This window comes from Schistocerca cancellata, chromosome 3 (genome assembly GCF_023864275.1).
Source record: "Schistocerca cancellata isolate TAMUIC-IGC-003103 chromosome 3, iqSchCanc2.1, whole genome shotgun sequence".
Classification (NCBI taxonomy): Eukaryota; Metazoa; Arthropoda; class Insecta; order Orthoptera; family Acrididae; genus Schistocerca; species Schistocerca cancellata.
The window spans coordinates 950,070,620-950,095,523 of NC_064628.1; the positions used below are offsets into that span (position 1 = coordinate 950,070,620).

The 24,904-nt window shown below is 46.6% G+C and overlaps 1 protein-coding gene across 1 annotated transcript in view; it reads right to left on the reverse strand.

The window, feature by feature from the left end:
* LOC126176013 (GTP-binding protein GEM-like) overlaps positions 1–18,135 on the reverse strand; it is a 540,057-nt gene extending 521,922 nt beyond the window's left edge. Inside the window, exon 1 of the mRNA XM_049923131.1 lies at positions 17,861–18,135. Coding sequence (XP_049779088.1) covers positions 17,861–17,900 — 40 coding nt within the window. The 5' untranslated portion in view covers positions 17,901–18,135. The remainder of the gene's footprint in view (positions 1–17,860) is intronic.
* Positions 18,136–24,904: the final 6,769 nt, after the last annotated feature.

Sequence of the window (24,904 nt, forward strand, 5' to 3'; positions counted from 1 at the left end):
TCCTTCAATTTGGTAAACAATTTTCATCTGTATCACAATTCGCTAACCGAATAAGGTACACATTATCCCTGGCACATTTGCAATCTACGTAAATGTATAATAACAAGTCAAACATAGAGGTGTGCAAAACGTAAGTAAAAGAGTAATTTTGGCACGATGTGCGATCAGGAGTGGCAAGGAGCTGCTGTGCAGGGGCGGCTGACACCCGCTGCACGTTCGTCGGTGTATCTGCAGTGTGCGGAGAACGTTGGGCCCTGAAACAGTTGTGCCCGCACGAGCATTGCAGTTTCCTGCTCTGTCGCCATATCTGGCCCAGATCGCCACCTGCGCTACTTTGTAGAGAGGAAAAACCTCCACGCACTACATTCAGTTGGGTATTACAGGACCTTACCAACAAACTTTGAGGACTCATAGGTCACACAAGGATGACATTTTTTATTAGGGGCTATACAGTCTTAAAATGCGTCTTTAAGATTGTTGTTGTTGCTGATGTTGTAGTCTTTAGTTTGAAGACTTCTTTGGTTCCCATTCGGGACGACGTCGGTTCAGACCAGCATCTGGCCATCCTGATATAGGTTTTCCGTGATTTACATAAATCGCTTGAGCCAAATGCCGGCATGGTTGTTTTGAAAGGACACGGCCGACTTCTTTCCCCAACCTTCCCTAATACTACGGGACCGATGACGTCGCCGTTCGGTCCCCTCCCCCCAATCGAGCAACCAACCAACCAAGTTGTTTGGTGCAGCTCTCCATATTACTCTATCCTATGTAAGCCACTTTATCTCCAAATAAGTACTGCTACTTTCAACCTTCTGAAGCTGATTACTGTATTTTTCTCTTGGTCTCCCTGTACGATTCCCGCCCTCCCCTCCTACCCTCACACACTATCTTCCAATACTAAATTGGTGATCTCTTGATGTCTCAGAATGTATCCTCTACACTTACCCCTTCTTGTACTCAGGTTGTGCCACAAATTTCTTTCTTCTCTAACGCTATTGAGTACCACCTCATTAGTTACGTGATCTGCTCATCTAATCTTCAACATTTTTTTCTGTAGCACCATATTTCAATAGCTTCTGTTCTCTTCCTATCGTCCGTGCGTCACATCCATACCTGCCTACACTCTGTTTATCGTCCACGTTTCACTTCTATAAACGGCTACACTTCATACAAATACTTGAAGGAAAGGCTTCCTAACACTTAAGTCTATATTCGATGTTAACAAATTGCTCTTCTTCAGAAACCCTATACTTGCCATTGAAAGTCTACATTTTACGTCATCTCTGCTTCGACAGTGATCAGTTACTTCGCTGCCCAAAAAGCACTAGAGTTGCAATCTCTTTGGAATAACCACGGCTGCAGTTTCCCCTTGCTTGCAGCGGTTCGCAGCACCAGCACAGGAAGGTCATTTTGCTTGATGTTACAATGCCAGATCAGTCAGTCGTTCACACTGTTGGCCCTACAACTACTGAAAAGCCTGCTGCCCCTCTTCAGTAACCACACGTTTCTCTGGCCTCTCAACGGATACCCCTCGGTTGTGGTTGCACCTACGGCACGGCTATCTACACCGTACTTAAGGTTATAATAATAAATAACTACCATGGTACAAAGATTACCCTTCGTTATTATCAGCCGTACTCTGACAGTAATTTACAGAACGGTTCAAACAGTCCAGCTGTGCCTCAGTACGCGCTGAAGACCTTTGTATCAATACACGTACAGCTGTGCAGAACAAGTCTGAATTGCGTCGGACGGGGTCGAATGCATCAGTAGTTCGGGCCACACGATCTGGTTTAATGGCAATTGGAGTAACGGTAACCACATCCTTGACACGTCCCCAGAGGAAGTAATGAAGGAGCGTCGAGTCAGGTGAGAGCGCCCGTCACACAGCGGGTCCTCCTCCTACCAAATGTTCGCCGCCAGCGGCAGTCGCGCAACTCTTTAAAGTGTGCTGCTGCTGCTCCGCCGTGCTGGACGCAGAGGCCTCTGCGCACAGCAGGCGGTGGACTGCCCAGCAGTTCCAGAAGTGTGGTCTGCAGGAGCTGCGAGTAAGATGCTGCAGTTAAGCCAAGTGCAGTCCCTGTAAGGTGGTTATCCACTGTTCCCGTCCATATGTTGACGGCGAACCTTCGCTGGTGCGATCTAACAGCAACAGAGAGCAGGTCCTCACAGTCCCAGACGCGGCTGCTCCTGCTGTTAAAACACCGGCCACGTCAGGAGGCCTCACCTGTACACTCTTTGGTGTACCAAACGCTGCATACAATGTGAGTAATCAGCTGGTCCTACAAGATGGTAGGCTGTAGGATGAACTATGTACTCCTGCCGTGCTCTGTAAATAGATATGTGACCTGTTGCGCCACTGCTTGACGGTTCTTTGCTGAATCTACGAATGACTTCACCCCCCATGTAGCGCCCGCCACCGCTAACGTGGTGAGGACACAACCTCCCCGTTTCCCATACGCGTCCATGAATTGCAACAAAAGTACTGTTGTGTGCGTATCTACATCTACATCCATACTCCGCAAGCCACCTGACGGTGTGTGGCGGAGGGTATCTTGAGTACCTCTATCGGTTCTCCCTTCTGTTCCAGTCTCGTCTTGTTCGTGGAAAGAAGGATTGTCGGTATGCCTCTGTGTGGGCTCTAATCTCTCTGATTTTATCCTTATGGTCTCTTCGCGAGATATACGTAGGAGGGAGCAATATACTCCTTGACTTCTCGGTGAAGGTATGGTCTCGAAACTTCAACAAAAGCCCGTACCGAGCTACTGAGCGTCTCTCCTGCAGTGTCTTCCGCTGGAGTTTATCTATCATCTCCTTAACCCTTTCGCGATTACTAAATGATCCTGTAACGAAGCGCGCTGCTCTCCGCTGGATCTTCTCTATATCTTCTATCGACCCTATCTGGCACGGATCCCACACTGCTGAGCAGTATCCAAGCAGTGGGCGAACAAGCGTACTGTAACCTACTTCCTTTGTTTTCGGATTGCATTTCCTTAGGATTCTTCCAATGAATCTCAGTCTGGCATCTGCTTTACCGATGAAAGGTCTCTGTTGGATTCCTTTCATGTTAATTTCTTAAATCTGTTGTCATTTACGGCATAAATTCCTCTTCTAAATTTACTGTGGCGTTTCTGACTATCTGGGAGGAGACTGAGTAGTGGAACGTGTTACTTTTACACATAAACAAGAACGATCTGTCACACTACTACACTTTAAAACATAGTTTATATGTAATTCATGTCTCACAGTCTCATACGGAACCTACATCCGCTTTCTTTTATATACTGTATATGATAAGATACTGTCATCCCCCTTCCCTTCTGTGTGAGAGGATGAATGAGCAAATGTATTTCTAGTTGCATGCTTGAGGGTAGCAGACAAGCCTGTCTGCTAGAGAACAGTAGGACCAACGTCGGAACAGGTAGCTACGCTTTCTAAAAGCAGAGATATAAATGTTTTGGCGTGTAAATAACTATTGTTCTTTTTACTGTGTATGTTTAAGGAAAGTTTCTCCATATTTATCATGTGACAAGACATATTCTTAGTATAGTCCTGTCCGTCCCTTGTCATGAAGGTAGGTCCGCAGCGAGCGTCTGAAGTGGTAAGATCTCCGGCTAAGCGCGTGTCTGCTAAGTCCGTAGGACAATGGATTTCTTAAGTTCAGCCTAACTGAAAATTTAATCACCTTTATTTCAGGTTTAGCTCTAAAATATCTAATGTTATCTTAAATTGCAACGCAGTGTAGTTCGCGTGTGAAGTACAGAATATCTTCCGGTAGTTGCTTTGTCACTACTTTGTGAGTAAAGTGGAACCACGTGTTGATCAGTAACTCTAACTAAGATCATCAATCTTAAATGCGAATGTTTTTTTTGTGGTTTTAGGGCGCAAAACATCTATGGTCATTAGCGCCCAGCCCGTGACTTAAGACAGTAAAAAACCGAAATTGAAAACCAGCAGCAATGGGAACAAAGTCATAAAATTGGAGAAACTAAAAATAGAAGGAATGCTTAAATATCCACTACAGAAAGGGGGTGGTTGTCCCCAAAAAAAGCTTCAAATGACTGACGTCATTTCACTGTCACTAATAAACTGGAGAACGCGGTCGGCTGAGCGCGTGTCATCTGCTAAAATCGACGATAGATCAGGCGATAGCTGTAGACGGGAGCGTAACGGATTAAAATAGGGGCATTCAATTAAAAGGTGTCTTACCGTCCACAGCTGAAAGCAGTGGGGACAGAGTGGGGGAGGATCGCCGCTTAAAAGATGTCGATGGCTAAAAAGACAGTGCCCTATCCGGAGTCTAGCTAAAATTACCTCCTCCCGACGACGCGTTCGGGAGGAAGAGGTCCAAGCGCAAGGAAGGGCTTTCACTTCCCGCAATTTATTACGGGAAAGTGTTGACCAATGCGCATGCCATAAATGAGCAACTTTGCGACATAAACCGCTCCGTAGATCGGTGAAGGGAAGCGACTGAATAGCTGGCCGAGGAAGAGAGACTGCAGCCTTGGCCGCTATATCGGCCGCCTCATTCCCACAGATACCAGCGTGTCCCGGGAGCCAGAGGAACGCCACCGAGACGCCCCCCAGGTGGAGCAAGCGCAGACAGTCCTGAATCCGGTGGACCAGAGGGTGCACAGGGTAAAGAGCTTGGAGACTGAGGAGAGAGCTGAGAGAATCTGAGCAGATAACATACTGTATCCGCTGATGGCGGCGGATGTAGTGGACAGCCTGGAGAACAGCGTAAAGCTCCGCAGTATAAACCGAACACTGGTCGGGAAGCCGAAAGCGATTTGGGGTGTCGCCAACAATATAGGCACTTCCTACACCTAACGATGTTTTCGAGCCGTCGGTGTAAATAAATGTGGCGTCCGTCATTTGTGCACATAGAGCAGCAAATGCCCGACGATAAACAAGTGAAGGGGTACCATCCTTGGAAAATCGACAAAGGTCACGGAGCAGGCAGATCCGGGGACGGAGCCAAGGCGGTGCTGTACCCCAAGTTGTCAAGAAGGTTTTAGGAAAGCGGAAGGAAAGAGAATGGAGCAGTTGACGGAAGCGGACTCCTGGGGGTAGTAGGGAAGAGGAGCGGACTGCATACCCTACATCAAAGGAGGCGTCGAAAAAAAGGTCATGGGCTGGATTAGCAGGCATGGAAGACAGATGGCTAGCATAACGACTCAGGAGGACTGCTCGCCGATTGGACAGCGGAGGTTCAGCAGTCTCAGCATAAAGGCTTTCCACAGGGCTAGTGTAAAAAGCTCCAGACACTAAACGTAATCCACGGTGGTGGATAGAGTCGAGACGCCGAAGAATAGACGGCCGAGCAGAGGAGTAGACTATGCTTCCATAATCCAATTTCGAGCGCACTAAGGCGCGATAGAGGCGGAGAAGGACCACTCGGTCCGCTCCCCAGGAGGTACCATTCAGGACACGGAGGGTGTTAAGCGATCGCAGACAGCGAGCCGAAAGATAGGAAACGTGGGAGGACCAGCACAGTTTTCTGTCAAACATAAGACCCAAGAATTTAGCGACGTCTGAAAACGAAGGTTGACAGGACCTAGATGTAAGGAGGGCGGAAGAAACTCCTTACGTCGCCAAAAATTGACACAAACGGTCTTACTGGGTGAGCAACGGAAGCCGGTTTCGATGCTCCATGAGTGGAGGCGATCGAGACATCCTTGAAGACGTAGTTCAAGAAGGCTAGTCCGTTGGGAGCTGTAGTAGATCGCAAAATCGTCCACAAAGAGGGAGCCCGAGACATCAGGAAGGAGACAATCCATAATTGGATTTATGGCGATGGCAAATAGTACAACACTCAACACGGATCCCTGGGGTACCCCGTTTTCTTGGGAGAAAGTACGGGAGAGAGCAGTGTTCACCCGCACCCTAAAAGTGCGCTCTGCCATAAATTCGCGAAGAAAAAGGGGCAGCCGGCCTCGAAAGCCCCAAGAGAACAGTGTGCGGAGGATGCCTGTCCTCCAACAGGTATCGTATGCTCTCTCCAGATCGAAAAATATTGCTACCGTTTGGCGTTTCCGGAGAAAATTGTTCATGATATAAGTGGAGAGAGCAACAAGATGGTCAACTGCAGAACGATGCTTCCGAAATCCGCATTGGGCTGGTGTTAAAAGACTGCGGGATTCCAGCCACCAAGCTAAACGGTAATTCACCATACGCTCCAAAACCTTACAGACACTTCTCGTGAGAGAAATGGGGCGATAGCTAGAGGGGAGATGTTTGTCCTTTCCAGGTTTCGGAACGGGAACTACGATAGCTTCCCGCCATCGTCTGGGAAAAGTACTGTCGGTCCAAATTCGATTATAAAGGCGAAGGAGGTAATGCAGACTATGGGTTGATAAATGCAGCAACATTTGGACGTGGATACCATCCGGTCCTGGGGCGGAGGAGCGAGAAGAAGAGAGTGCATGTTGGAGTTCCCGCATAGAGAAAACAGTATTATAGCTTTCGCGATTTTGAGAGGAGAAAGCAAGAGGCCGCACTTCCGCTGCACGTTTCTTCGGGAGAAACGCTGGCGGGTGATTGGAAGAGCTCGAAATCTCAGCAAAGTGCTGACCCAACGAGTTAGAAATTGCGACGGGGTCCACTAAGGTATCATGCGCGACAGTGAGCCCAGAGACCGGGGAGAAACTAGGCGCACCTGAGAACCGTCGAAGCCGACTCCAAACGTCCGAGGAGGGAGTGAAGGTGTTAAATGAGCTAATAAAGAATTTCCAGCTTGCCTTCTTGCTATCGCGGATGACGCGACGGCATCGCGCACGGAGCTGCTTATAGCGGATACAGTTGGCCAAAGTAGGATGGTGACGGAAAATGCGAAGAGCACGTCGCCGCTCACGTATTGCGTCACGGCATGCCTCGTTCCACCAAGGAACTGGGGGGCGCCGGGGCAATTCGGAGGTGCGTGGTATTGAACGTTCCGCAGCTGTAAGAATAACGTCGGTAATATGTGTGACCTCATCGTCGACGCTGGGAAAGCGACGGTCATCGAATGTCGCTAGAGACGAAAAAAGTGTCCAATCGGCTTGGGCAACCTTCCAGCGTCGCGGGCGCATATATGGCAGTTGAGGCTGCAGTCTAAGGACACATGGAAAGTGGTCACTCGAGTGTGTATCATCAAGGGCGAACCATTCGAAGCGCCGAGCTAGCGGAACAGTACCGACCGCAAGGTCCAAATGAGGTAATTTGTCGTGGAGGCAGACAAAAATGTGGGGACCCCAGTGTTGAGGCAAACTAGATCCGTTTGGTGGAAGACGTCTAGCAATAGAGAGCCACGTGGACAAGGATGTGGAGATCCCCAAAGCGGGTGGTGGGCATTGAAGTCCCCAACCAGCAAATAGGGGGGTGGAAGCTGACCAAGAAGATGAAGGAGATCAGCTCGTGCCATTGGTGTGGATGATGGAATGTATACAGTACAAAGAGAGAACGTGTATCCAGAAAGGGAAAGACGGACGGCGACAGCTTGGAAGGAACTGTTTAAGGGGATTGGGTGATAATGGAGAGTATCATGGAGAAGAATCATGAGTCCTCCATGGGCTGGAGTGCCTTCAACAGAGGGGAGGTCATATCGGACGGACTGAAAATGAGGGAGAACAAAGCGGTCATGGGGACGCAGCTTTGTTTCCTGAAGACAGAAGACGACCGGCGAGTAGGATCGTAAGAGGACCGACAATTCATCCCGATTGGCTCGAATGCCGCGGATATTCCAGTGGATAATGGACATAGGGTGAACAGAAAATGGAGGAATGTGACCAAGGGTGCTGTCAACTCAACGACTGCTCAGAGCTTGCGACCGACAGCATGGAATGGCATTCAGCCGAAGGCAGAAGATCCTGATCCAAAGGTTGGTCAGGAGCAGCCCCTGCCACCAGCGATCGGCCGGTTGACCGGCCACCAGCAGTGCGCCTCGGCGACACAGAAGACGGTCGAGGGCGATTTCCGCCAGGCGGTGCTGTAGATGGGACACGCCTTGGCGGAGGAGGAGATGAACTGGGTTTCTTTGTAGCCTTCTTGGAAGTATGATGTTTAGATGAAGGAGGAACCGATGGTTGTGAAGTTGCGGTACGTAAAAACTCTTCACGAGTATGCTCTTTTTTCGAAGACTTGGCTTCTGACTTTTGGGCTCGAGATTTAGCAGAACCCGACGAAGGGTGAGCCATAGAGTGGGCAGGCGAAAGTGGTGAGGTTGAACGGGCGATCTTTGCGCTGGCCGATCTGACGACCGTGGTACTAAAGGTGAGGTCGCAAGTCTGCGTGGCCGCCTCCTTTGTTGGCCGAGGAGAAGCAAGGACAGTGCTGTATTTTCCTGTCTGAGGCACGGTGGGCTTGCGACTGGCGAATAATTTTCGAGCAGCAAAGGTCGACACCTTTTCCTTCACTCTGATTTCCTGGATGAGCTTTTCGTCCTTAAAAACGGGGCAATCTCGAGAGGAAGCAGCGTGGTCACCCATACAGTTGATGCAGCGAGGGGATGGAGGTGGACAAGCACCCTCATGGGCATCCTTGCCACACGTAACACATTTGGCCGGATTGGAACAGGACTGGCTGGTGTGATTGAACCGCTGACATCGATAGCAACGCGTAGGGTTTGGGACGTAAGGGCGAACGGAAATTATCTCATAGCCCGCTTTGATTTTCGATGGGAGTTGAACTTTGTCAAACGTCAAGAAGACAATGCTGGTTGGAATGATGTTTGTGTCAACCCTTTTCATAACTCTATGAACAGCCGTTACGCCCTGGTCAGACAGGTAGTGCTGAATTTCTTCGTCAGACAATCCATCGAGGGATCGTGTATAAACGACTCCACGCAAGGAATTTAAGGTAGGGTGCAGTTCCACCCAGACAGGGAAGGTGTGGAGCAGATAAGTACGCAGCAATTTTTGTGCCTGGAGAGCACTATGTGTTTCTAACAACAGGGTGCCATTCTGTAATCTGGGACAAGACTTTACAGGGCCTGCAATTGCGTCGACACCTTTCTGAATAATGAAAGGGTTGACCGTGGAGAAGTCGTGACCTTCGTCAGACCGAGAAACAACAAGGAACTGTGGCAACGATGGAAGAACCGTCTGTGGCTGAGACTCAGTATACTTACGTTTGTGAGCAGACATAGTGGAAGGTGAGGAAACCATTGCGGAAGAATCCCCCATGATTACCGGCGTCTCCGATGGCGCGCTCCTCCCTTGTGGGGACCCTCACTGAGGGCACTCCCGCCTTAGGTGATTGTTCACACCTCAGGTCACACCTCCCGACAAACGGACGGAGGGACCAATCGGCACTTTCGGAAGGTATCAGCTCGGGTAATCACCCCTCCCTGGGCCTGGCCGTTACCAGGGGGTACGTACGTGTCCTACCTGTCTACCCGGGGCGGGGAATTACGCGTTACCCCGTCACCGGCTACGCACAAAAGGCGTGGGTCGGCCTTCAGACACGCACAGGGAGGAAGAAAGAGAAAGGGAAAGGAAAGAAGAGAGGTCTCAAACGCCGCAGCGGAGAAAAGGGAAAGAGAAGAGATAAGGAAAAAGGGAAGGACAAAGGAAGGAAGAAGACATAAAAGCAAGGAAGGCGAAGAATGCAGTACATTTATGAGCGTCCGTCTCCGGACGTAGGCACAAAACCATACTCCCAGATGGGGAGAAAGGGAAGGAAAGAGCCAGAGGTGAGGGGAGGAGGGGCGAAGATAGGGATGGGGAAGGATGCGGAAAGGGAAGGTATGCAGCCCGGAAAGGAAGGAAGGCCACATTAGCTCGGGGTCCCGTGCTCGCTACGCACGTATCCACAAAAGAGTTGTGGACCCCCTGGGGGGAAATGCGAATGTGTGTGAGATTATAACGTCTCGTCTTGACAATATTTTTCAATATAGCAACTCTTCTTTATGTTCAACCCACGTGGGGTGTACTTTGTGAGACCAGTACCACGTGCTTATACAGTTGTTTGACCCATCAGGTTAATAGTAAGACGATAGTAACCAGTTCGAGGTTTTTCTTTTGTAAATTGCGTTTCGATGTCATTTATTTTAATTATCAAAATTATTGTGGAGTTACACTCTTTGTGTAAACCAAGTTGACCACGTGAAGCATGTGGTGTAAGCATCAAATAGCCCTCAGCTGTTCTTTTCGGGAAGATTTCACAGAGAGCTAGTATGAATTTAGTATACCAAATGGCTCTGAGCACTATGGGACTTAACATCTATGGTCGTCAGTCCCCTAGAACTTAGAACTACTTAAACCTAACTAACCTAAGGACAGCACAAAACACCCAACCATCACGAGGCAGAGAAAATCCCTGACCCCACCGGGAATCGAACCTGGGAACCCGGGTGTGGGAAGCGAGTGCGCTACTGCACGACCACGAGATGCGGGCTTAGTATATCAGTGTGTGGTAATTTCATGACGGATAGGATTGTGCTACGAACGTAACTTCTTTGGGTGAAAATTGAACCGGTTGGTAGTGGTTAATTTCCTCTTGCATATGTTTCAACGTTCTTCATGTCTTATTTTATGAATGCGGTGTGGTATGCAGTCTCCCAATCTTGGCTCCATATTTGATGTGTTCCGTAAGATTACAAACTCACATTTTCACAGTCCTAAATAAGGCACCAGCTTAGTTATGACTCACGTTTAATATGCTGAAATTTCAATGATCAATGTTAAAATAAATTTCCAAATATAAACTGATTTATTCCTTTTTATTTAAAATATATATATATATCACCGGTTTTCGTACGACTATTACAAGATTATAATTAATGCTAGTCTGGTTGGGAATTTGGTAAGCTAGACTGGATACCTGGTGAAACAGTTGCGCAGTAATGCAAGGTTAACTTCCCCAGACAGCTCACAGCTTTTAACCCGCTTTTATGGTCTTGAATAGCAGCACCGCTTGCAGATCAAAGTAAAGCAACAACGTTGCACTGACGATCAACTTTATACGATCATTCCATTTTAAATCACTCCTAATGCGTACTCCCAGATTATTTATGGAATTAGCTGCTTCCAGTTGCTGACCTGCTATATTGTAGCTAACTGATAGGGGATCTTTCTTTCTATGTATTCGCAGATCCTCCTGCATTTCAGTACAATTTTCCATTGTTACAACCTCTCGATATACCACAGCATCATCCGCAAAAAGCCTCAGTGAACTCCGATGTCATCCACAAGGTCATTTATGTATATTGTGAAAAGCAACTGTCCTACGACACTGCCATGCGGCACACCTGAAATCACTCTTACTTCGGAGGACTTCTCTCCATTGAGAATGACATGCTGCGTTCTGTTATCTAGGAACTCTCCAACCCAATCACACAATTGGTCTGATAGTCCATATGCTCTTACTTTGTTCATTAAACGACTGTGGGGAACTGTATCGAACGCCTTGCGGAAGTTAAGAAACACAGCATCTACCTGGGAACCCGTGTCTGTGGCCCTCAGTCTCGTGGACGAATAGGGCGAGCTGGGTTTCACACGATCGTCTTTTTCGAAACCCATGCTGATTCCAACAGAGTAGATTTCTAGTTTCCAGAAAAGTCATTGTACTCGGACATAATACGTGTTCCAAAATTCTACAACTGATCGACGTTGTGATATAGGTCTATAGTTCTGCACATCTGTTCGACGTCCTTTCTTCTGCTAGGAAACGGATTTTCGTAGGTAAGGTCTGCTCTTCCATTTACCCTCGCCTCGTCGCAACGCAGATAATGTCAGTTCATCGTCAGAATCAAACTGAGTATTAACAGCGGTAAAACCTGAATTCAAGACTAGCAAAATGTACGTCTCATTTATTCGCTATTTTCTTTTAGTCTGTTATCTATATAGAAGAACAGACCGAATGTTCCACATGGATTGGCTGGAATACAACACACAATGTTTTAATACAGTGATCACGGCCCCCAGAGGTCTCCGTGGCTAGCCGCGGCTCCGATTTCCTGTTCGGACATCATTTACGCCCTGTTGTAGTCTCTGCTGGGTAACGTTTGAACTGTCTGCTGACAAGGCACGGAGTAGCAAGAGTGTAGATGTTAGTGTAGCTATATCTGAACCCCTGTACGATCACGATAGCCGCGACATCAGCACGAGCACAGTGGTGATCTTACGAGACAGAACGCAACGCACAAGATGGCGCGCCACAGTCAACGTGCTTTACGCGACGGTGAGATGTTTCATGATTTTTATGCATATTCATTACAGGATGTACTAAGTGATACGGAGGATGACAACAGTGATAATAGTAGTGATGGTGGCAGTCAGTTTGGGCTCTGTACGTCAACTAAACGGCGGGAACAGCCACGTGTGTTGGTGTGTGACAGAGCTGCTTGGAGTGATGGTGAGGTGGATGTTTGTTTACGTGCAGTCGATACAAGCTATAGCTATACTAAAGACAATCCATTTGGAACCTTTCGAAAGTCAACCAGACCTTATAACTGTTCCCGATTGTGCATGTAGTATGTCAGGGGTTGCAGCTTGCTGTTTTGGAGATGAATTGGCTGCTATTTTCGTAACTTGGAAATACGTAGTGGGGAAGGGGAAAGACTGGACGAAACCATTATTTCTGTATTGACACAACACTTAGACATCTGGCCTCATGTCTATCAGGACAACTACTACAACGATGTGACAACTGCAGATAACCTCCTTGCTCGAAAGACTGCGGTCTGTGGGACAGCAAGGGATAACAGGGGAGTTCAACCTCAGTTTTGGACCGTTGAAAAGAATCCCAAGAGAAGGGAAAGCGTATACTGCCGGAAGGTAGAAGTGGTTATACAAGGTTGGAAGGGCAAGCAGAAGTTGTGAATTGTTAGCACTGCATATCCACCTACGATGAAGAGTGTAGAAAGCAAGCGAGGTGTCGCGAAGAATCCTGACTATATCCTTCAGTACAATAAATACATGAAGGGGGTGGATAGACCAGACTAGTATTGGTCGCAGTACCTAATCCTGAGAAAAACTGTCATATGGAACACGAAGATAGTCCTCTGGTTGATCGTTTGTGTCCTGTTCAGTGTCTTCACAGAACCCTAAAAATAAGGAGAAGTACAAGTCGCTCCTTTTGCAGGCCGCCAGAGACAGGGAATGAACTCAGCAGCCAGAAGTGAATGATCAAGGGCATGACGGAGGGTAAGGTGAAGACTCCAGGCATCTCTAACACCTGAAGAGGATCATCCTCAAATATTATCATGGGGTATGAGGATACACAAACTGGAGCTAACTGTTGGCTCAAGGACCAAGAAATACTCTTCCAAGCCCTGCAGCGCACAAAAGTTTAGGAAGGACACACTCTACATCTGCTCATTCTGCAACGTAAACTTCACAAGGGAGTGTGCTTCGTGAAAGACCACACACGGAAGAACTACTAAAACGCCTAATGTGAAGGAATTGTGATTAATCCCGAGAAAGACTGTAAAATGGACAGTTAATAAAACAGAACAGTCGTAACACTCTGAAGTACCCGCCAGGGTAGCCAAGAGCGTTGGAACATGGAATCTGTACGCAGATGGCCCGTGCACATGGAATGGCGTGCGGGATTTGGTTACATTTTTCTTTCTTTATTATCTATCATCACACTATTCGTTTCAAATTCTATTTCATAGTTTACAAGGAGCTCTTGTTCTGTTGTTGCTACGGATGTACATTCTAATTTTGTTTGTCGTAACTGAAAGACGCCTTTTTCCATCTAAATAAAAAAAAGGTTGGCAGAGGAAATCATTTACAATTTAAAAAAAATTAGGAAAACAACACAAAAATAAAAACCAAATAAAAACACAAAAAACAAAAAAGTGGTTAGAGGCCGCCATATCACGAACCGCGCGGACCCTAGACAGTTGGGGTACACTGATTCAGTCCCTGGGGTACGGGGTGGCGGCAGCAAGGGCATCCGGCCGCCCCTAAAAATAACATTGCCAAATCCGTTGTAACCACGCCGACCCTGCGATCGCTGTGGGCCACACAGAGTGCGGCTCTGACGCACCGGCATACGGCCTGCCGCACCGGCCGCCGCCGGGTTGTCACAGATTACAGATTCGACGCAAGCCGGAGCGGCTGCGTGCCTCTGTTGGCGCACTCAACCGCTCTGTGGTAACGTTGGAAGCAGCGGCGCGAGGCGGTTTTTGTCTTGCAGCTCGTTGTGCACGCATCATGGACACAGAAAGACTTATAGAGGAGGTGAGGGAATACAACTTTTTGTATGATACACGCGATCCTGATTTGGAGGTAGAATACTTTTGACCTCGATATACTGTTGATAGAAAGCTGAATTCTCAGAAATAGTGTTGTCACTGTGACGTCCATAACTTCCAACATCAACTACTGTAAACTCGGTAGTATGGATCAACGATCGCCAGGAGAACCAGCTAAAAGAATTGTTTGTAACAGAAGAACTGGGATCCACTATCCTTCGGGCATTTTAACCTGATAGGCTTTCCGTGTATGCTTCCAAGGCAGTCCGCAAACCCCCAAAGTTCTACAAATCCTTCTTCAGATTTCTTCAACATCTCTGTTGTAGGAGTATGTAAATAAATACTTGGGCTGTAGAACAGTCCATATTGCCTGGCAGGTGACTGTCGCCTGTAGTCAAGTATCTCGAAAAGATTAAAATTAATTATGCCGATAGAACGAATAGATAAGTTAACGAACAAAGACATGTTCGTTTAAATTCAATGACAATGTTATGAATACAATGAAACAAAACAATCTATTAAGTACAAAGTTCTCTCTAGCGGGACATACGGAACTAGATCTTACTATAGTTTGCTGTATTCGTAAACACTGCAGATAAATTTATCACTCCACTCGTAACTACGTTGTGGGATAGCACTTTCTTCCGCCGAACCTTTCATATGATACAGCAAAACTGAAATGGAATAATTTATGTGACTTCTGTTTGAAGCACAAAGAGGCCACAAACGGTAAAACTTACCTCAAACAAATGGTTAGCCTGTGCCTTGTATCACTTGGCTTCCTCCAGTTCGTTGTGCACTTCTCCGTGCTACCTTTTTATCAGGCGATGCATTTCCTCGAAACATTCTCGCGACATGCGAAAATATTTGAAGAACCTATCTTCGTCAGACTCTTAGATCAGTACACAGACGATGGTATTCTCCTAAGCTTTCTCTCTTGCTATTAATGTCGTGCAACCAACATCTCCTCTTCTTAGTGGCATTTCGTATCGCTAGTGCGAGCTACTCATTTCTGCAATTAAAAAAAAAAACCTCGCACAAAGATAACGCGTCCCGCGTGAGGATTCCAAATCGTCTAACGCCAAGACAATCGCGCTACGCATTCAAGTTTAATAATGGGTTTCGGCCCCTTCCACAGCCTGACGCATCAAGAGTCGCTGCGGCCGGCCGTCGCCTGTGTGGCGTCCCTGGCCGCTGACTGGCCCGGCCCACCGCTGCGCCGTCCGTCGCAGCGGCAGGCCGGATACTGTCTGGCCAGGCCTTTAGGTGTAAGGGAAAGAAGAAAAAGTCATTACACTCTAAAATCGTCCGGTCCGGGAGGGTGTGACTAAGGCATCCGACTGGTGGATAATGAAGACTGTATTACACGAAGTTTACAATTACTACAAAATTAGTGTGACTAAGGCATCCGACTGGTGGATAATGAAGACTGTATTACACGAAGTTTACAATTACTACAAAATTATAGTTCAAGATCTTCTGCATACATTAAGAATTATTTTTTCGTAATACAGAGAAACGTTTCCTATTCAAACATTAAAAGTGTGAAAAAGAAAGTACAATGTTGAAGAGATGTGAATTGGTTTACGGGTAGACGCAAAAACACAACAGCCAGCCGAAAAGATGCTGTCAGACAAGTGACGGTACCTGCAGGACAGCTGTGTTGTGCTGGCTGCAGGCAAGTGAGACAGCACACAGCGCACAGCACCTGGCCACAGTGCTAAACCGGAACGCAATTCTCTGGTCCTTAATGTGCTGACACATAATTTCAAATGTGTTGGTAATAACTAAGCGTTATGCTATTTAAGGGAAAAAACTCTACACAGAATATTTACATAAGAAGGAAAGTAATAATTGTAACCTAAAACAAATTAAAAGACACAATATTACAACGAAACAAGCCGAGTGACAGGATCGGCACGACTACAGAATAACGTCACTAGGAGTTGCGGAGCTTGCCCGTAACTCAGCAACGGGGGACCAGAACGCACGTGTTTCTCAACAAAAATTGATCGTCTCTGTTTGGTCTGGCATCCCTCAAATTTTGTCGGTAAGCTTCTGAAATAGCCTGTTTAACGAGGTACGGACGTCCGACATCTCGTCGCCGAGTCGTGGTTTAATAGTCTCCATCCAGTTTCCAGCAGCACGCCAGAAACCGACCAGCGTCGCCGTTTCCGAAACACTCGTACGCAGGCACCGAATCAGAACTACCGGAGTTTGTAGAAGACATTACGTCAGTGTGAGGCGTAGCACCATATAACGATCCTGCCTTGGAGGCGGTTAAGTGGGAGACGTGTCTCAGAGCTGGATAGTAACAGATGGTGACGCGAGACTGGAAGTGCACGTAGTTTATGTATCAGCCGATAGAGGACAATATTGGATAGGGGGACTGTGATTTTAGTTTCGATTGTGCCCACTAGAGTGCACTAAAGTAATAGAATGTTTTTCATAAAGTGTTCTAGTATTTTCATGAAGTGTTATTATTTCTTTTTGTGTACGTAAAATGTTATAAATGTGTTTTAGCAGTATGAATGATGCGTGACTGTGGTTTAAGGTTAAGATGAAGATAATTGTTTAACGAGCTATGTAGTAGGATTTAGTATGGGAACATTTCGAAGTAGTATGGATATGGCCAAAAGGGATTTTTGTAGAATAGATTTGTAAAGTAAGTTTATGGTAAAGGGAAAGTTAATTCAGGTATAAATAACAATAGTAAATAACTTTATGCATAAGCAAAACATCAGCATATTAGATAATCACGTCGGTAAAAAGTGCAGTCGTGAGGTTTACTATTTTGCGATTGGTTATGCATGAAAAGCGCGGACTGACGCGGGAGAATGTTGTTTTGCTATTGGCTGCTGAGTAAACTGACCAACGGTAAAGCAATATTCTTCGCTCGCCTTTCTCTGCAGGTAGAGAAGACTTAGCGGGTTCTAAAGAAGAGTCGAAGCCCATCCATGAAAGGGATCGGACGTGTGCAGTAGTAGTTCTGATGGAAATGATAAGTTGCCGGATCTAGCAGTGTTTCAGACATCAAAAGTCTTGGAAAGTGACGGCATAATTATTCCGATATGTGTGTAGAAATTTCTGAATTTTAAGTGAATTTTGTGACGAGAGAAGACATGTATTCCACGTGGCGTATTGAGCAGATCGGTGGTTAAAAACTGTCACTGCATTTGGTACCGACAGACTTAATATTTGGCGAGCATTATCAATCAAAAACAATCAGTATTTTTGTAGCTATTACGTTTTCGGGAAATGCAACACCATAAATTTGCTAACGTGAGTGAAAGGGATTGTGAGTGACTGTGTTAAGACTCGCACGGGCTAGGCAGTGATACTTGTTCACCTAAGTTTCAGAATATATTAATTGAGGACAAAATTTCCAAACTTTCATTTGTGTGAAAATATTCTCCCGAAACGTAGATTAGTGACTTTAATTGCAGCCTGGTTCACATCGAAGTACAATAGGTTTCACTCGGCTTTCCTACTGATGATCTGCTGAGCCAATGTTCACAGGTAGGTGGAAGGTCCGCCGTAAAGGGACGGAAAGAACCGCGCCGCCGCAAGTGGATTTCCGCGTGTGCGGCCCGTAGTTGCGGTCGTAACGCTCCGGCTCAGCAGCGTGCGACTGCACAACGGCGACGAGGTCGGATGCGAGCGGCAGGAGCTACTCACCGCGCTGCCTGTCGTACGCGTTGATGCACTCGGAGGTCATGAACTGCGAGATGAGCGCCGACTTGCCGACGCCCTGCGCGCCCAGGATGGCGACGCGGTACGTGCAGACGGCCGGCGGCGGCCCGCGCTCGGTGGCGGCGGGGGCGGCTGCGGCGGCGGCTGCGGCGGCGGCGGCCTCGGCGGCGGAGCTCTGGCCGTCCGGCGACGGCGACGGGGGCGGCACCAGGCTGTTGCTGCGCGAGCGCCGCCTCCGGAACGAGTCGCCGCGGTTCACCACGCCTGCAACAGCGCCGCCCCCAACTGTCACTCGCGCGCCGACGCTAATAGACAGACAGACAGACAGACAGACCACTCAGGTGGAGGTGAGCGAGCTGCCGAGACCCGGTCAGGCGCTTCGATGCACTGACGATATGTAGCCTAGAAACGGGGAGGGTAATGGGTGGAGCGACGTGCTCGGTGGGAACCTGTTAGCTTAGGCAGGCGACGGATTCCACGGGGACTACTTTTAGCGCTGCCCTTGCATACACCAGCGCGGGACTTCAAAAATGGCTCTGAGCACTACGGGACTTAACATCTATGGTCATCAGTCCCCTAGAACTTAGAACTACTTAAACCTAACTAACCTAAGGACAGCACACAACACCCAGCCATCACGAGGCAGAGAAAATCCCTGACCCCGCCGGGAATCGAACCCGGGAACCCGGGCGTGGGAAGCGAGAACGCTACCGCACGACCACGAGATGCGGGCCCAGCGTGGGACTGCCAGGGAAAACTGCGAGCTGTCGACGGCAGAAACAGTATAGAAATCCAATAAGAGAAACAGAGAGTAATCGAAAACGTGTAAACCGAAAACCGTCAACAGCGTACGGGAAAACCACAGCCAGAGAAAAACCAGAGAGGGGGAATAACTGTATGCGACAGGAACCTCGACGATAGCAAAGCTTCGAAAACGTGGACATAGCTGCACGGCCGGCCGGAGTGGCCGAGCGGTTCTAGGCGCCACAGTCTGGAGACGAGCGACGGCTACGGTCGCAGGTTCGAATCCAGCCTCGGGCATGGATGTGTGTGATGTCCTTAGGTTAGTTAGGTTTAATTAGTTCTAAGTTCTAGGCGACTGATGACCTCAGATGTTAAGTCCCATAGCGCTCAGAGCCATTTGAACAGCTGCACGAGCGAAACGTGCTGACTTTGCTACCGTCTTACGCCGCCAAAGCGCCTCTTAGCCAGCTGACGCCAAGTCCCTCCCCATCGCCCAAGGTGCGGTGCGGTCGTCCAGCCAAGTAACTCTGGACGGCCACTGCTGGTGCGTCCATCTCGATCTGGATGTCGGAGTCGGGCAAGGATGCTAAACTGACACGCGTCAGATTAGCTCCTCCCACTAAACAGTCAAACTAAATTGCTAGGAGTGGCGAAGGACTCACGCGGTGCAGGGACGGGGCATATAGCGTATCTCGTAGCGGGGACCCTCGTAGGCCTACCTTGTACCAATGTGGTGCGTTCCGTTACGACAGCATGGTGGAGCGCGGATCACAATATTCTGTTGTTAATGTAAGCAGTCTAATAAGATCCAAAATCCTCTACGGCAGCTTGTTCAATCTGCGCAGGAAACACGAAACCAATATTGAAAAAATCCAATTCAGTTGCATCAGGACTTGTATAGGAGCTATGCGTCCACACCGACAAATGGATTATTAGCGGGAGCGGCAGAAATGCCAAATGGCATACGATGGCTGTTAATGAGAGACATATTCCTCCTGAAACGTCTACCAGCAACTGACCACCCAGTGACACAATCTCGGAATACTGTTTAATAGAAAAATGGACAGATAACGAATAATGCCCAGGAAGTAGAATTTTGTACAAGCTTTGCAGATGTAAAGACAATTTTCACTGTTTCGAAGAACGTGATCATATCTCAGTTCCGATTACAAGTATAATTTCAGCAGCAGATGTTCTCTGCATTCAAACAGAAAACATTCGTCGGACAGATGCAATTACTAAAACCTGCATTGCTGATAATTTCCCGGAATGTTTGGACATATATACTGACGTCTCCGAAGTCCTTGTATAAAAAATGGTTCAAATGGCTCTGAGCACTAAGGGACTTAACATCTCAGTCCCCTAGAACGTAGAACTACTTAACCCTAACTAACCTAAGGACATCACACACATCCATGCCCGAGGCAGGATTCGAGCCTGCGACCGTAGCAGTCGCGCGGTTCCGGACTGAAGCGCCTAGAACCGCTTGGCCACAGCGGCCGGCGTCCTTTTGTAACGCTGCTGATAACTGTAACGCTGCTAATAACTGTAATGTGTAAAAGGTGATTGGTAGGAATTACTAACTCACATCCGAATACTTTTCTGTTTAAAAGATAACCTTTATAATGTTGAGCATACAGCCATATTTAAAAATTGAGATGTGTATGTAAAATAATTCGCTCCATATCGTACAACTGGTTCATGGAACATGAAACTAACTGACCAACAAACACAGGAAATGGCACAATGGGTTGCGATTTCCTGTATCCTGTGGGGGTAACGGGGAACTGATTTCGGTTTCCATTGAGACTGCTAGGTCCTCTGCCGAAGCCACAACTATACTTCCTCTTTATATTACTTGCAGAGCCTCACAGTAAGGAATATATTGAAATCTGGGGGTTGGGGTTGGGTTGTTTCGGGGGGGGGGGGGGGGTAGACCAAACAACGAGGTCATCGGTCTCATCGGATTAGGGAATGACGGGGAAGGAAGTCGGCCGTGCCCTTTCAAAGGAACCATCCCGGAATTTGCCTGGAGCGATTTAGGGAAATCACGGAAAACCTAAATCAGGATGGCCGGACGCGGGATTGAACCGTCGTCCTCCCGAATGCGAGTAAAGGGTGCATTGAAACCTGCTCCAATTAACGCAAACACCTACACTTCTCAGGATAACTAATCCACTGGGTATAGGACATTACGAAAACCACCAACGAAAACGAATGTGTCGAAAAGAAGATGAAATTGAACCTTCAAATTCGCAGCGCGTCAGCAATCGTTGGTTAATATATAAAAAAACTTAAAACCCGCCTCGATTGCGAAAAAAGCACCTAGTGTTAAGTGTTAACCCAGGTTTCTGCGTAGATAAGTACACCCTCTTCAGAACAACAATGAAACCCGCAAGTGCCTAAGAAGACCTTTATCAATGATTAAAAGAACACCATAGCTATAAATTTATAAACGAAGAAGGAAAGGAAAACAGAAACAGTACATATGTACATAGTAAGTGAGCGACCGTTTGTAGCTGCAGTTCATGGCGGGTCATGGCCCATCGAACATAGGCCGGTGTGAGGTGGAGCGTACACCATTAAGTTAAGTAGTGGTTTTAACTATGTACATATGTACTGTTTGTGTTTTCCTTTTCTTTTCGTTTATAAATGTATAGCTATGGTGTTCTTTTAATCATTGACAAAGGTCTTCTTAGGTACTTGTGAGTTTTATTGTTGTTCTGAAGAGGGTGTAGTTATCTACGCCGAAACCTTGGTTAACACTTAACACTAGGTGCTTTTTTCGCAATCGAGGCGGGTTTTTAGTTTTTAAGCTAAAATTGACGTGGATCGAGAGAAGCGCTAACGTTAAATATAGTGAAATAGGTCGATGACTTAGTGAAGACCACTGCTCAAACGGGCCTACTCAGAAACATGAATGCGTGAATGCGAAGACGAACATCAGTCATCAATAAGCAGTCAAGTGAAATATTATGAACAAATTCGGCCAAACATTCCCTCGTAATCCTGATTCTACACGATTAAGGCAAACAAAGTTTATAAGTTCCATAATTCGCATGAGATTTAATCATGGGTCTTTCTCCAACCATTTAGAACCAGAATTGCTAAAGCACCAAGTGATGGCTGTATGGCCTTGGCCCAAAAGCCAAAATTTAAAAGAAAGAGAAATTAGTAGAGCGCCCACTCGGCTACGCAGAGAAACTACGTGGACGTGGTCTGAAGCCGGCATCGGTGGCGGGGCACTCCACTCGACTCCACAGGTGGCGACGCGACGCCCCCGCCCCCGCCCCCGCCCCCGGCCCACCAGCTGCAGCCACACGAGGCGAACCGCGGTGCGCCCCCCTCCATCGCGGAGTGCTACGCTGCTCCAGACTGGTGCCGCGGTCGTTTGTTCCACGGGCACGTGTTAGGTGCTACCACGTGAATGTGATGGGTCGCGGCCGGCTTTACTCTCAACTCCACTAAATGCATTTACTATAGTGCCGGCGCTTCCAGAATATTTGTCGCAGAAAAAATAAGTGACAACTTTCACAGTTCTAGACACATCTCGACAATAGAGTTGCACCTCTTTTACGGTTTAGACAATGACCTGAGAAACTTACCTGTACGTTTGATAACGTACTACGATAACCAAAGAATGCCTCGCGTATTTATACCTAGCCTTACTCGATGTGTTATGCTGAAAACAGAAGGCATTTCCCTGACTTCCGCACATTAGTCGCTGTAATCTTGTAACTGATTATCTGCTACCTACTCATGGAATGTATAGCTAAACTATATAATTTTATTTATTGAATGCTTTTATGTTGTTTAAAAGTTTTCTGTGGGAGACATGTCACGATGCATGTAAAGCCCTCTGTTGATTAAGTTCTTACGATCGGTGCGCGCCTACATAAGATCCCAGCGGCCGACCCAACAGAGGGCGCTGTTCATTGATCTCTCTCTTTTTCAGCTGCCATATAGACATTTTATCTTTCGTAATTTATAGGTTGCCACAGGCAATGTATTACGCTATATTAATTATTGACCGTAAATTCACCATAAAACAGTGTCAGACCTATACTCTTCATATATTTTCTTTTAATAATTTACATGGGTAACTGCATCTTTATCACAATTGGTTTCTATGATAGTCATCAATTTTAATACGTCTGCTACATGCATTTTATCTAATGTGCTTTTATCAGATTACGTTTTTTTCGTAAATGATGACTACATATAAGGAAGCCCACAGTAGCGACGTGTAGGGAGGGTGTAGGCAAACAGGTTTCTGGATGCTACTGTACCTCAGTAGCTAGTTGGCAATAATCACTATGTGGACCATGTGACCTATTCTACACCATATTTTAAATCTATTTGACGATGCTATGCTGGTTATATGTTTTGACGATGCCGTATCCACTTTAGGACATGGTGTAAAAAAGGTGCGTTATACCATATTTTATCTGTACATTTCCCTGTTGTATGACAGTATATTGTGGTACATATTGCTGTTTTATGCTAAAGGACACACTGCTCACTAGATGTATATATTTATATATTTTAGATCTGAAGATGGTCATTACAGACTGAAACCAGTCATCGTCTGAAGAATTCATTTGTGATGAGAGACTGGAATAAAAAAGCATGTTAGCTGTACGTTACGTCGTGAAACTTCAGCCACGATCCTGCACATCCCTGTCACTCATGCGAATGCGATTTCTGTTCCGTTCTTCAGAGATAAACAGTCCAAGATATGTTCATCTCTCAACTGGGAGGGCTCACAAAATGCCTCAAATTAATACCTTGTATTTATAACTAGCGCACACAACTAACATATATTCCACTTTATTAGTTAATACGACCAGTGTTTGCATGTAATTAATTAACTATTATCAAATGAAACTACATGGTTCCAGAGACGTTTTCAAGCCTAATCATCTATGATGTCTACATGCAGACTGAAGAGGGGAATGAAAACTTTTCCCAACGCTGGGATTAAAACCCACGCCTCCTGTACACTAGGCAGATGTCCTCACTTTAGGGGAAACAGCGCGTGGGCTGCGTTGACTGAGGGTGGAGGCGCGCCAGTTGCACAAAGCCACTGTGCTCGAGTGGCAGGCGCGTCTTCCTAAGTGAGCAGGACACCCATATTCGAATCCCGGCCTCGGTACGAACTTTCAGTCGTCGCCTCAGTCTGCATATATTCATCACAGATGTTTGAGGCCCGAAAACGTCTCTGGGAGTATGTAGTTGAATTTGATTACAGCACCTATGCCTGCATTTCAGGCAGAATCCCCCGTTCCATTCGATGCTGAGATGCTCTTCCCATACAGTTGTACAGCCTCTGGATTGCTGTTTGAGTTTACGGCGGATACAAAGTGGGCTGAGGCGTGAATGAGACTCTGCATACAGGAGGGAGGCGTGCTGGGTATCCCGTGCAGTTGTGCGAAGCCACTGTTCCAAGGTAGCGAAGTGGTCTGCGCATCTGCCTAGTGAGCAAGAGACGTGGGTTTGAATCCTGACCTTGTTAAAAAATTTTCACATGTCGCTTCATTCTGCATATATGAGTAATTAACTTTTGTCACACTTTGTAACCAGTTCATTTATAGCTACACAATCTCTATGTTTACTTCTGTAATAATGCGATCAATATTTAAAAAACAACATAGCGTGTAATTACCGTATACATGACGTAGATTTGAGACTGGATGACAAGATGTTAATTTTATTTTACTTTCAAGCTCACAATGTTTAGAGACTCACATTTATCAAATTTCAGAACAATCTGTGCGATAGTTTCCCTATAATTAAACGAAAACCGTAACATAAAATATTGAAAAAAGTTGAAAATTACCTCAAAAATATAATTTTAAATACTATAGAAGGTTCTAATATTAAAGTTATTTGCATATACACACACAAATGTGAAGTTAACGCATATTTTGCTAAAAATTAATTGAAACTGTTCTATTAAATGTAATTTTTAAGGAAGCTACAGTAATTTGAAATTCCACAGTGAATGCATATGCTTTACTCAGAAAGACACTATCTAAAAAAAACTGCCGATGAATGAATCTTACATATAAACAGAGGAGAAGAGGGAATTTCGATTCATGACCAAATAAAAAAAATTGAGCGTTCCGTGATTTTATAGCTGATGACTTGGCAGAGGGACCATACGTTTATATCTTCTGTATTTGTCCATACACAAAGACTAGCTTATCACCCGCTTCTTCGCTCGACGCAAACTGTATCGTATGCATAGTTTTTTTTTAATCGAATTTTGATGTTCTTCGCAAA